The following is a 12710-nucleotide window of genomic DNA, read 5'->3' on the forward strand; positions in this document are numbered from 1 at the left end:
ACACTTTTTGAGTTAGGAAATTGTCATCTATAATATTTAGAGGTTCCAAGGATGACTAGTTACTGTAACGGCTTGTGTATATGTGACCTGGCACTGTGTATTGGGCAGACTTCTGAGTGCTCACAAAGATCTTAGATGTTTTGATCATATTGGATTCTCTATGTCATTTGGTTTCCTGTTAAGATGCCCAGTACCTTTTGGACACAGGCCCCTGTACGTTAGAATGTATATTATCTTGGGACTTCATTAATTAATGGATCTTGTCTCCCTTTCTTTCCCTTCCTATTCCTTCTGCTGATTTAGCACCAGCCTCGTTTCTACGCCTTCACATAATTTTGCCACTGTTAGTGTGAGAGCCTTTTCTGCAGTTCTTTCTGGGAAGACCCTCTACTTTGTTGACTCTAATTCATTTCAAATCTCAGATGAGAAATTCCATTTTCTCCCTTGCCGATGTCTCCTTATTTCTCTCTCCCTCTTTAACTATCATTTAGCTCTATGAAATGCTTTGGGATGCCTTTGGCTGCATTCAGTAGAAACAGATAGTGCTTATGGATATATTTGAGAACCTTGGTTAAAATGTGGCACTGTAGAAGTGCAAAACATTGTATAATTGTATAATAGTATATTATAATTGTATAATAGTGCTTTGCATTTTCAAGGTGCTGTGCATACACGTGAATCCTCACAATACCCTTGTTAAATAGGTAAATATTATTTTTAATACTTGCAATAAAATGAATTAGTTATTATTTAGGAGTAAGATGTAGTTTTGGCTTGAGAGGAAGGATGATGGTGCAGTTCAGATACTGGACTAGGATTTAAGAGAACTGAGTTCAATCATAATTCCCTATGTGGCCTTGGGCAAGTCACCTAATTTCTCTGTGTCACAGCTCCCCATCTGTAAAAAGGGGATAATACAACTTCCTTTGTCTGTCTTGTCTATTTAGACTGTAAACTCTTTGGGGCAGGGACTGTCTTTTACTATGTGTATGTACAGTGCCTAGCACAACAAGTCCCTGTTTGTGATTGGGGCTACTTCCATTCAAATACTAAGAAAGAACTAGATTGGTAGTCAGGGGATTTGGATCCTATTCCAGGTGTACTACTGACCACTGTGGTCTTAGTAAGCCATTTTGTCTAATAATTCCATGGTCGATGATTAAATCAATTCAGAGCATTTCTAAAGCCAGTTCTGCCTATGGCTGACTTTGTCACTGCCTGTGGAATGCAAGTGGCATTCGATTTCACACCAAGAACAGTGTTTATCGTGCCGTTGTGTTGAGCACTCTTCTATATGGCTGTGAAACACAGACGCTCTAAAACAACGATAGCACTTTCACGTGCGCTGTCTGTGTTTCATCTGTAACATCAAGTGGTCGGACAGGATACCAAACATCAAAGTCCTGGACCAGTGCTGCATGACCAGCATTGAATTCCTAACCATACAGGTGCAACATGGCTAGATTGATTATCTTGTAAGTATGGATGATGCAAGCCTCCTCAAAGCCATATTTTATCAACAGTTGAAAATGGAGAGGCCAATGAAAATGAAAATAAGGACACTCTTCAAAGCTCCCCTAAAAGCTGGCCAACTTGACCCGAACACATGGGAAGCTGCTGCTGCCGATAGATCAGGACGGCAGCAGACCTGCTGGCCTGCGGTTAAAGCCATCGAGAACAACAGAACAGAAAAAGCCAAAGAGACGTGTGAGTGAAGAAACCAGTGGTAAAAACATGGCCACGTCTGCCTGACGTGTGGACGCATCTGCAGATCCCTCATTGGTTTACATTCGCACAAGAAGACGCCCTGGAACAAACTGACTCTCATATGTGTACTTCAACGGGAGGCTCCAACAATACGCCAGTTAAACCTGCTTTATCTCATTTTACCCATCTATAAAAGGAGTAATATTTATCTCACAAGGATGCTATGAGAGTTCGGGCTTGTCTACTGTAAGGCCTGGTCTACACCACAGGGTTAAGTTGATGTAAGGCAGCTTATGTCAACCTAACTCTGTAAGCGTCGACACTAAAATATAGATCCCACTAATGTAACTTGCTCACTACATCCACTCAATAACTCCACCTTCATGAGAGGCATAGTGCTGAGGTCAATGTAGTCAGATTGATGCAGTGTCTATGTAGACACTGCGTTGATTACGCTGACTGTTGCTGCCTTTCAGAAGTTGGCCCCAGTGTTAAATTTGTAATGAAAGAGATGCTGGGGCTTAACCAATTGTTTTACTTTCATAATTGATGTGGCAAGCCCTGGCACAAATTGAGCACTGGCTGTCCCACACTGACAGTTAAATAGGTGCAAGTGCTCCTGGTGAGGGCACGCACCGCCGACACAAGGAATGTAGTGTGGACATGCAAAAGCGATTCAACTACCGTGGTGGCTGAATGTCGAAATAACGTAGGTCAATTTAGTGTAGACTTGCCCTTAGTGAAGATGCTACCTACGCCAATGAGAGAGCTTCGCCCATTGGTGTAGATACTCCAAATCCCCGAGAAGCCCTCCTGTCTACATAACGCTGTGTACAGTGGGGGCTAGGTTGGTATGAAGTGTAAAAATATAATGAGGAAGGCCAAAAAAGAATTTGAAGAACAGCTAGCCAAAGACGCAAAAAGTAATAGCAAAAAAACTTTTAAGTACATCAGAAGCAGGAAGCCTGCTAAACAAACAGTGGGACCATTGGACAATCGAGATGCTAAAGGAGCACTCAAGGACAATAAAGCCATTGCAGAAAAACTAAATTAATTCTTTGCCTCAGTCTTCATGGCTGAGGATGTGAGGGATAGTCCAAAACCTGAGCCATTCTTTTTAGGTGACAAATCTGAGGAACTGTCCCAGATTGAGGTGTCATTAGAGGAGGTTTTGGAACAAACTGATAAACTAAACAGTAATAAGTCACCAGGACCAGATGGTATCCACCCAAAAGTTCTGAAGGAACTCAAATGTGAAATTGTAGAACTACTAACTGTAATCTGCTTCTGTACCAAATGACTGGAGGATAGCTAATGTGATGCCAATTTTTAAAAAGGGCTCCAGAGGTGATCCCGGCAATTTCAGGCTGGTAAGCCTGACTTCAGTACCAGGTAAACTGGTTGGAACTATAGTAAAGAACAAATTTGTCAGACATATAGATGAACATTATTTGCTGGGGAAGAGTCAATACGGTTTTTGAAAAGGGAAATCATACCTCACCAATCTACTAGAATTCTTTGAGGGGGGCAATAAGCATGTGGACAATGGGGATCCAGTAGATATAGTATACTTAGATTTTCAGAAAGCCTTTAATAAGGTCCCTCACCAAAGGCTCTTAAGCAAAGTAAGCAGTCATGGGATAAGAGGGAAGGTCCTCTTATGGACTGGTAACTGGTTAAAAGATAGGAAACAAAGGGTAGGAATAGTCAGTTTTCAGAATGGAAGGAGGTAAATAGTGGTGTCCCCCAGGGGTCTGTAATGGGACCAGTCCTATTCAACATATTCATAAATGATCTGGAAAAAGTGGCAAACAGTGAGGTGGCAGAATTTGCAGATGATACAAAACTACTCAAGATAGTTAAGTCCCAGGCAGACTGCGAAGAGCTACAAAGGATCCCTCAAAACTGGGAGACGGGGCAACAAAATGGCAGATGAAATTCAATGTTGATAAATGCAATGTAATGCACATTGGAAAACATAAACCCAACTATACATATAAAATGATGGGGTCTAAATTAGCTGTTACCCCTCAAGAAAGAGATTTTGGAGTCATTTTGGATAGTTCTCTGATAACATCCACTCAATGTGCAGTGGCAGTCAAAAAAGGGAACAGAATGTTGGGAATCATTAAGAAAGGGATAGATAATAAGACAGAAAATATATTGCCTCTATATAAATCCATGATATGCCCACATCTTGAGCTGCGTACACAGGTGGCTGCCCTATCTCAAAAAACATATTTGAATTGGAAAAGGTTCAGAAAAGGACAACAAAAATTATTAGAGGTATGGAATAGCTTCCGTATGAGGAGAGATTAATAAGACTTGGACTTTTCAGCTTGGAGAAGAGACGACTAAGGGGGGATATGATTGAAGTCTATAAAATCATGCCTGGTGTGGAGAAAGTAAATAAGGAAGTGTTATTTACTCTTCCTCATAACACAAGAACTAGGAGTCACCAAATGAAATTAATAGACAGCAGGTTTAAAACAAGCAAAAGGAAGTATTTTTTCACACAACGCACCATCAGTCTGTGGAACTCTTTGCCAGAGGATGTTGTGAAGGCCAAGACTATAACAGGATTCAAAAAGTATTAGATAAGTTTGTGGAGGATAGGTCCATCAATGGCTATTAGCCAGGCTGGGCAGGGATGGTGTCCCTAGCCTCTGTCTGCCAGGAGCTACCCGGATCATTTAGAATCATAGAATATCAGAGTTGGAAGGGACCTCAGGAGATCATCTAGTCCAACCCCTGCTAAAGCAGGACCAATCCCCAATTTTTTCCCCAGATCCCTAAATGGCCCCCTCAAGTATTGAACTCACAACCCTGGGTTTAGCAGGCCAATGCTCAAACCACTGAGCTATCCCTCCCGCCAATTTGATGATTACCGGTTCTGTTCATTCCCTCTGGGGCACCTGGCATTGGCCACTGTCAGAAGACAGGATACTGGGCTAGATGGACCTTATACTAACATAAGTTGGTAGTGTAGACCAAGCCCCAGGCTCTGATCCAGCAATCAGATCTTCTAGAGTGGATTCCTGCACCCTTGGGGAAACCATTAACTTAAGGGGGGCTCCACACATCTGCAGAGGTCTGTGCTTGCACACCTGGTAGCATGAGAAGGTCTTTCCCATATATGTTTGCAAAGTATCATTAACATACGGTGGTGAACATAACAGCCATACTGGGTCAGTCCAAAGGTCCATCTAGCCCGGTATCTTATCTTCTGACAGTGGCTAATGCCATGTGCCCCAGAGGGAATGAACAGAACAGATAGTCACCCATCCCTGCCCATCCTGGCTCATAGCCATTGATAGACCTACCCTCCATGAATTTATCTAGCACTTTTTTGAACCCTGTTCTAGTCTTGGCCTTCACAACATCCTCTGGCAAAGAGTTCCACAGGTTGACTCTGCATTGTATGAAGAAATACTGCCTTTTGTTTTAAACAAGCCTGGTGATGTGGGAGTGGGTGAGCCGGGCACCAGGACTGACTGGAAGATGGAAAAAGTTGGTATTTTTTTTTAAAGTTGGAACTAACGAGATACATAGAAGACTTCATATGACAAAGACTTTGTATAGTGTATACCTTGCCCACGTCAGTATCTGCTTTTGAGTTTTAAGATATTAATCTCTTCAGATCAGGTAGCTTGGACTCTAAACAAATAATAAACATTGATAAGTATTTTGAGATGCTCAGACAGTGGGTGCTTGAGTTGTGAAAAGTACTGTTACTGGCTTAATCATTTCCCCAAACAGCTTTTGTGAGCCTATTAATGGTCAGTAAAGACAGGCCCCAGCTACAAAGTACAGAATCCCAACTAAAGGCTGGATCTTAATCCAACTTCCCCAAAGTTCAGAGCCAGGGGCTTCGGTTGGGGTTAGGGTGACCAGATGTCCTGATTTTATAGGGACAGTCCTGATTTTTGGGTCTTTTTCTTATATAGGCTCCTATTACCCCCCCACCCCCTGCCCCGATTTTTCACATTTGCTGTCTGGTGGCCCTAGTTGGGGTCCATCTCCAAGTGGTTACATTTAGGAAAAACCCACAACACATGCAGCTTTTAACTGATGAACCACTTTTGCTCGTTGGAGGCTTTGCTTTCTCGCCTCACCCCAAAGCGTCAAGGCGAAAGGGCTCCTTCGCTCCCCACCCAAGCCCCTGAAGATGGCCGCTAAACCCAGCAGCAAACCCCGGCTCCCTCCCCAACCCCAATCTCCCTCCCTGTCTGAAATCAAAGTCAAGCAGCAGCCAGGCTGGGGAGGGAGGCGGGGCGAATGGAACGCCCCCACGCTAATTGGCAACACGGCGGGGCCAATGGGCGTGCGAGCCGGCTCCGGGCCCGGGCCCATATTCCATTTCGGAATGTTGATACAGCGAGCGGGCCAATGGCGAAGGGCGGGGAGTGGAGAATGGTTCCCCGGCTCGCACGAGCCGCGAGAGGGGGAGAGCGCGGGCTGGGGGCGTGGTCGGCGGGTGCAGAGACCGGGGGAACTCGGTGTGGAGGGAGCGACCCGAAGCCACCGGCCGGGCTCCAGCCTCCGCCCGCACGGCGCCCCCCACCTCCCCCTCGCCGGGAGGGGGCTCGGTCCCTCTCGCAGGGGCCATGGATCCCAAGCGCCTCCCCAAGAGAGCTGCCCCGGACAGCAGGATCTGCTCCCCTCCGCCCGGCTTAACAGCGGCCGGGCCCTGCTGCCCCGACTGCAGCCCCCCGTCGGCTGCCCACCGCCACGGGCTGTACTGCGGGGTGATCCAGGCGTGCAAAGCCCCGTCCTCCGCGGCCAGCAACGCCGTCTACACGGTGCTGGTGGAAGATGCCCTGCTGCGGCGGCGGCGGCGGAAAAGTAGCGAGGACGCGTCGGTGGCCAACGGGCTGGAGGGGAAGAGCCCTGGCAAGGGCCGGGTGAAGCATTTGCAGAAGGTACGGGAGGCCCGACCCTCCCGCGGCGCCCGCAAAGGGGGAGCGGGGCTGAGCGCGGCACCGGTGGGGTGGGTGTGTCCCGTGGCCTGGTACGGCTGCCTCCGGGGCTTGCATGTGCGCGGAGGCAGCTGCCTGTTGGGGGTGGCGCTCCCCCTAGAAGGCTGGTTGCCTGGGCCGGCGGGCTCCTCTGGGGGGGGGTGCATGGGGCAGCTGGGGCGGAGGGAGGGGAGTTCGGGGGGGGGGGTGCATGGGGCGGAGGGAGTTCTCCGAGGGGGGTTGCACGGAGGGACGTGTCGCTCCCCGCTGGGGGTGCGAGTCTGCTGAAGGCGCCGTTGTAATTTTTTTTTTGGGGGGGGGGGGGGTCAGCGGGGGTTCGTGACAGCTCGGTCCTGCCCGGGCTTGCCAAGCCTCTTTCTTTCCCGCCCGCCGCGGAGGCCGGGCCGCTGCGGCGCGATCGCGGGGGCGGGGGGCGGCCGCCGGCTCCGCGGTGCCGGGAAAGTTTCCCTCGCTAAAGATGGCGCCGCTCGGTAGAAGTGGCCGTGCGGAAAGTTTAGAGGGAAGCGGGCCTGGGCCGAGCGGGGCCGGCCCCCCACCCCCTAGCGCCGGCCCGCCCGCCCGCCCGCCCGGCGCTGCTGGAATGCACGGGCCATCAATCACCCCGCGCGCGGACAGCCAGCCCCGGGGGCGGGGCCGGGGGAGGGGGCTGCCGGGCCCCGGGCTAGGGGGTGGGGGCTGCATGGCCCGGGGCGGAGGGAGGGAAAGCGCTGGCTCCTGGGGGAGGAGGGACCTTCCAGCCGCTGTGGGATCCGCCCCAGCCTGCCGAGGCTCTGTGCGGATCCGCCCCGCCGCCCCACCAGTTCTGTGCAGATCCCTCTTTTGTGAGCTAGCCCCAGGACCTGGCAGATCCGCATGGATCCTGCAGGCGGGGGGGACCTGCCGGGGCAGGGCCGCTTGCTTTGAGACCAGATCTAGTAAATGCCACGGGTATGTTTACACTCAGGCGGCTGCTGCGGCACCGCTGTCGTGCTTCAGTGTAGGCACTCGCTGTGGAGGGGGGACGGGTTTCCCCCCGGGGCTGTGGTTAATCCACCTCCCTGAGAGGCCGTAGCCAGGTCCCTGGAAGAGTCTTACTGCCCACCTACATGAGGGTTAGGTTGGCTTAACGGCATACCTCAGGGGTGTGAATTTTCACACCCCGGAGAGCCGTCGCTATGCAGCTGTCAGTTCCCTGCTGGACGAAGATGATGATTCTAACCGCTTGTACTTTCCGCCAGCTGCAGGCTTTTCTGGTTCTTATATCTTGGTGCGCAGGCCGCTCAGAGCCTAAGCCAAGCTCAGAGTGGAGCAGGAGGGGGAGATACTCATCACCACAAACTCCTCTGCACTTCTGATACTGTAGTAAGAGCAGCTTTCCTATTAACTTCTAGGATTTTTGTAAAAAGACTAAGAGCTTACTCGATGGGGTGTCTACCCCCCCCATCCCAAACAAGTACACTTGTTTTAATCAAGTGTGGGGATAGCTACTGTTAGAGGCTCAATTTCCCCACCCACCTGTTTTTGGTGTGGGGTTTTTTTTTTTCCAAAAGTAATGTTGCTGTTGAGGCTTTTTAGTGGACTTCTTTAGGCCTAGAGTACAGTACGGCAACAGTTGCTGTATGTGGTACCACGCTGCCAGCCTGAGTGGCTAGGCAAAAAGGATGGGTGGGAACTGAATGTGAATGTAGGTAATTCATTTTAGGAGTTGCATAAGACTGACCAGTCTGGGTCAGACCAATATTGGGTCCCTCTAACCGAGTGTCCTGACTTCCCTCAGTGGCCCGTGCCAGATGCTTCAGAACAGGGCAGTTATCGAGTGTTCCATCCCCTGTCCAGTCTCGCTTCTGGCTGTCAGGCTTGGGGATACCCAGAGCATGGGGTTGCGTCCCGGACCATCCTGGCTATTAGCCCCACCGATGGACCTATCCTCCACGAACTTACCTAATTCTTTTTTTAACCCAATTATACTTTTGGCCTTCACAACATCCACTGGGAACAAGTTCCACAAGTTGGCTGTGTGTTGTGTGAAGAAATACTTTTGTTTGTTTTTTTTAAACCTGCTGCTTATTAATTTCATTGGATTAACCCTGTTTCTTGTTGTTTACTTTTTCACATAACACACTTTGCTATTCACTTTCTCCATGCCATTCATGATTTTATAGACCTCTATCCTATCTCCCTTTAGGTGTCTCTTTTAGTCTTTTAAACCTTTCCTCGTATGGAAACTGTTCCATACCCCTAATGATTTTTTGTTGCTCTTCTCTGCACATTTTCCAATTATAATAATTTTTTGAGACTACTGCAACCAGAATTGTACACAGTATTCAAGAGGTCGGCATACCATGGATTTATATGGTGGCTTTGATATTTTCTGTGTTACTGTCTATCTTTCCTAATGGTTCCTAGCATTCTGTTAGCTTCATTGACTGCTGCTGCATTTTAACTCGATATTTGCAGAGAACTATCTGCAATAACACCACGACCTGTTTCTTGAGTGGAAAAACATAATGCCAACTATACATACAGAATGATGGGGTCTGTATTACTTGTTGCCAATGTGCATTACTGTTTCTATCTACATTGAATTTTATCTGCCATTTTCTTGCCTAGTGACCCAGTTTTGTGAAATCCCTTTATAACTCTTCTTAGTCAACTTTGGATCTAATTATTCTGAGTAATTTTGTTTAGTCTGCAAAGGTTTCCACCCCACTGTTTGAAAAAGACCAGTTCCAGTAACAATGGCTATTAAAGCATAGTACTACCTAATTCATTTGACCTCTTAAATTGGTAACTCCTTATTCACACCACAGTCACTGTTTAAAATTGGCCTGATTCCTGTGCTCGTTTGTTTAGGAAGAGGGGGAGCAAATGCTGGGGTTTTTTTGGTTTTTTTTGGTCTCCGAAGGCCTGTAACAGAATGCTTTGGGCAGAAAGGTGCATGTTACAGAGGTGGGGGCGCAAGTGGATATTAAACTGCAGTGGGACATTGAAAGGTGTCAGGACAGAAATTTCGTGTTGTTTTCTGTTTGTTTTAAACCAGACATGACTAGATGTGCTGCTATTGCACTATTGTAACACTAGTAATAAGTAAACAAAACATCAATCGTGAGTAGAATCAAGAAAGGTATTTTCAGTGTTTTGTGACACTGTTCCTGTTTAAAAGGATCACTGACAATACCTGTCTCTGCGCAACTGGACTCCATTTTCTGTCTATCTGGCCTTATCAAAGAGAGATGCAGACGACTTGCACAGCTGGCTTTAGTTGGGTTCTGTGTGGCTGGAAGGGGCCTTGATCAGCTCTGACCTCTCCAGAAGATGGCACTGCAGTCAGTGGGAAGCGGTAGTTCTTGGCAGTGAGAGAACACTTTAATGATTGGTAGCTTGCATTCTCAGAGCATTGGTTGCTCAATAACTACCCCTCCCAAATCCTCACTGGGTACTTAAGTCACGCTGCCAGCCTGAGTGGCTAGGCAAAAAGGATGGGTGGGAACTGAATGTGAAAGGTCGTCTGTAAAACCGTCCTAGTGTAGACGGAGCCTCTGAGTTACCCTGGTAGGGTTAGGAGTGGGGTGAGCTTGGCTCTCAGGGCCACATCTGAGGAGTAAGCAGATGCGTTCTGTTCTGTTTAGCTTTCTTTCTGGCGGGGTTACTTGTTTGTAGTCAAGCCGCTGTGGAGTAGTCTGTGCAGATGGAGTTCAGCCATAGGTTTCAAACCCTCCCTCCTGGAGGAGTGTGCCATGGCAAGTCTGCTTCCTCTCGCTGTGGCCAAACTTTGCAACCATTACCCAGGGCAACGTGTGGGAGCCATCCCATTGAAGTCATTTGGACTGCTCCTGCGTGGAAGTGCTGCTTGGTGTAAGTAAGTGTCGCACAGTTGGGTGGAGGGGGTTGGGGCCCATCACAGAAAACTGCAACAGAAAAATGAAGGGGTTTTGCGGACGTTTGCCATCGGCTCTCACACAAGCGGGAGGGGTGACTTGAGCTGCCTTGATTCACACCTGCTGTGTTTGTGTAAGAAAACTTGATGGGCCTGGGAGCCTTGCTGCTGCCCTGTTTGTGGAAGCCAGACCTGGCTGATTCTCTGCAGACATGGAGGCCTGATGGTGAGATATGAAAGAGCCAGCAAAGTCCCTCTCCAGATGGGGGTTATGCAGCAGGTAATCCAACATGTGCAAAAAAATCACTTGTGGTGGGTTTTGGGTTTTTTTTGTATGTTATAGGCCAAATCTAACCCTGGAGTGAGGTATTGGCTTGGTGGCCCTGGGGACCAAAGTCCTTTAGTTATATGCAGAACAGCAGGAGAGCCAACTCTTCACACCCCCCACTGCTCCTTAGTTTGGATGGGGTGTCTGTGTATGAAATGGGTGTCTGTCCCTTGGAGGGAGGGAGTTTGCAGTTGAGGGAAGGGGCTATTTGAAGCAGTTGCCTTTTCAGAAAGGGGGAAAATGGGGTCCAGCTGTTGCTAATGAAGCGCCTTTGTTTACTGCAGAACCGACTGTGGGGTCCCTGACTTGCAGACTAACCTGGCTTCTCTTTAAACCCTAACGTGCTCTGTTTTGAAACTGCATCCATCCTCCAAGGTTTGACTCAAGTTCTCAGCCTGCCAGGGCTCCCGTGAGAGGAGCACCAGAGTGCTCTCTGCTCAGGGGTGACTCTGGATGCAGGCTTCAAAGCTTGCTAGGGCTGATTCAGGGTGTCTCTGGGATGACTAGGGTTATGCTGCATTGGACCCCTAAATCTTATAACCCCGCTGCACGCCCTGACGCCCCTGATGAGAGCTCTGTCCCTGTGTCATGTCTTGCAGAGCTGTAATGGCAATGTGCTGCTCGAAGAAGCTGAGCCGAGGGGCCTGACGGACGCTCTGGTGCTGAATGGCAGGAAGGTGGATGAGCGGCAGGGCCTGCCTGCCGTGACCCACAGCCAGCTGGAGGGATCAAACAAGGAGGCAGCGCTGCGACTCATCAGCGTGGGGCCGGAGCAGCGCCCCCCCCTGCATTCGGCCTACATCCCAGTGCCCAGGCAGAGGTAGGAGCTTTGCTGCTGGGTTGGGGAGGGGTTGCGGGGGGGGGGGGGGTGAGTAACTAGAAGGTGAGTAACTTGGTGTCTCCCAGCCTCATGCAGGGGATGAGTGCAAGTCCTACTGCCCCCTATCAGAGTAAGGGCTGGGCAAGGTGTACCATTGGGCTTTGGGGCAGTCAGGGCTGCCCTGGAGGAGCTGCTAGCAAGTGAGGGGGAGCTGCTCCTTCCCCTCGTGCTATGCCCAGCCCAGCCTGCAGGGAGCTCTGCCCTCTCCTGACCTTCCAGGGGCTGCTTGTGCCTCAAGCAACAAGGGACTGAGTCGCTCTCTAATTCTCTGCTTGATCACTGAGAGCATCCATCTTCGTGTGATGCACCAAAACCCACATGTTCTCCCCACCCCGGGGGATTGTGCTCCCTGGGTAGGGAACTTGACCGAATCCCACCTCGTTGCCGCCTCCTCTGCTAGAAGTGCTGGGATGTCTGCCCAACGTGGCTTGGCTTGGGCAGTGGGGAAATCTTCCAGGAACGTTGATTTAAAAATCCTACTGACAAATAGCTTTTTTTTCTTCCCCTGCAAGGGTAAACCTGAGATGCCAAGACCCTGCTGCATTGGATGTTGTGGCTGGGGAGAGCAGAACCTGCAGGGCAGATCCTCTCTTTGAGGGGTTGGGTTTTATTGCCACAGGCTTGAACCATGGGAAGGCATATCCCTAATGATCAGTCCTGGCTGGTCTAATGGTGTGGGGTGACTTGTTTGTGCTGCATTGGGGAGCTCAGGATCCAAGCGCTGGGAGGGCAGCAGGGGCACCCTAAGTGTTGGGGGTTGGTAGGTTCAGGATGGAAGCCCATCTGTTCGTCCTTAGCTAAATCGCGCTATCTTGGGTACCTGGATGGCCCGCCTTGCTGTGGTCCCTGGAACAGAGTTGCCGTAGTGATGAAACTGTACATGAATGACCCTTCTCTCTGCCACATGGTGACGTGTTTTCCCATGGGAGTCCCTTGGACTTGCTGGAGTCTCTGTCCCTG

General features: G+C 49.5%; 1 protein-coding gene across 1 annotated transcript in view; it reads left to right on the forward strand.

Moving 5' to 3' along the window:
* Positions 1–6132: 6132 nt before the first annotated feature.
* SLC2A4RG (SLC2A4 regulator) overlaps positions 6133–12710 on the forward strand; it is a 48914-nt gene continuing 42336 nt past the window's right edge. Inside the window, exons 1-2 of the mRNA XM_073308910.1 lie at positions 6133–6629; positions 11470–11690. Coding sequence (XP_073165011.1) covers positions 6315–6629; positions 11470–11690 — 536 coding nt within the window. The 5' untranslated portion in view covers positions 6133–6314. The remainder of the gene's footprint in view (positions 6630–11469; positions 11691–12710) is intronic.

Source organism: Lepidochelys kempii, chromosome 13 (genome assembly GCF_965140265.1).
Source record: "Lepidochelys kempii isolate rLepKem1 chromosome 13, rLepKem1.hap2, whole genome shotgun sequence".
Lineage (NCBI taxonomy): Eukaryota > Metazoa > Chordata > Testudines > Cheloniidae > Lepidochelys > Lepidochelys kempii.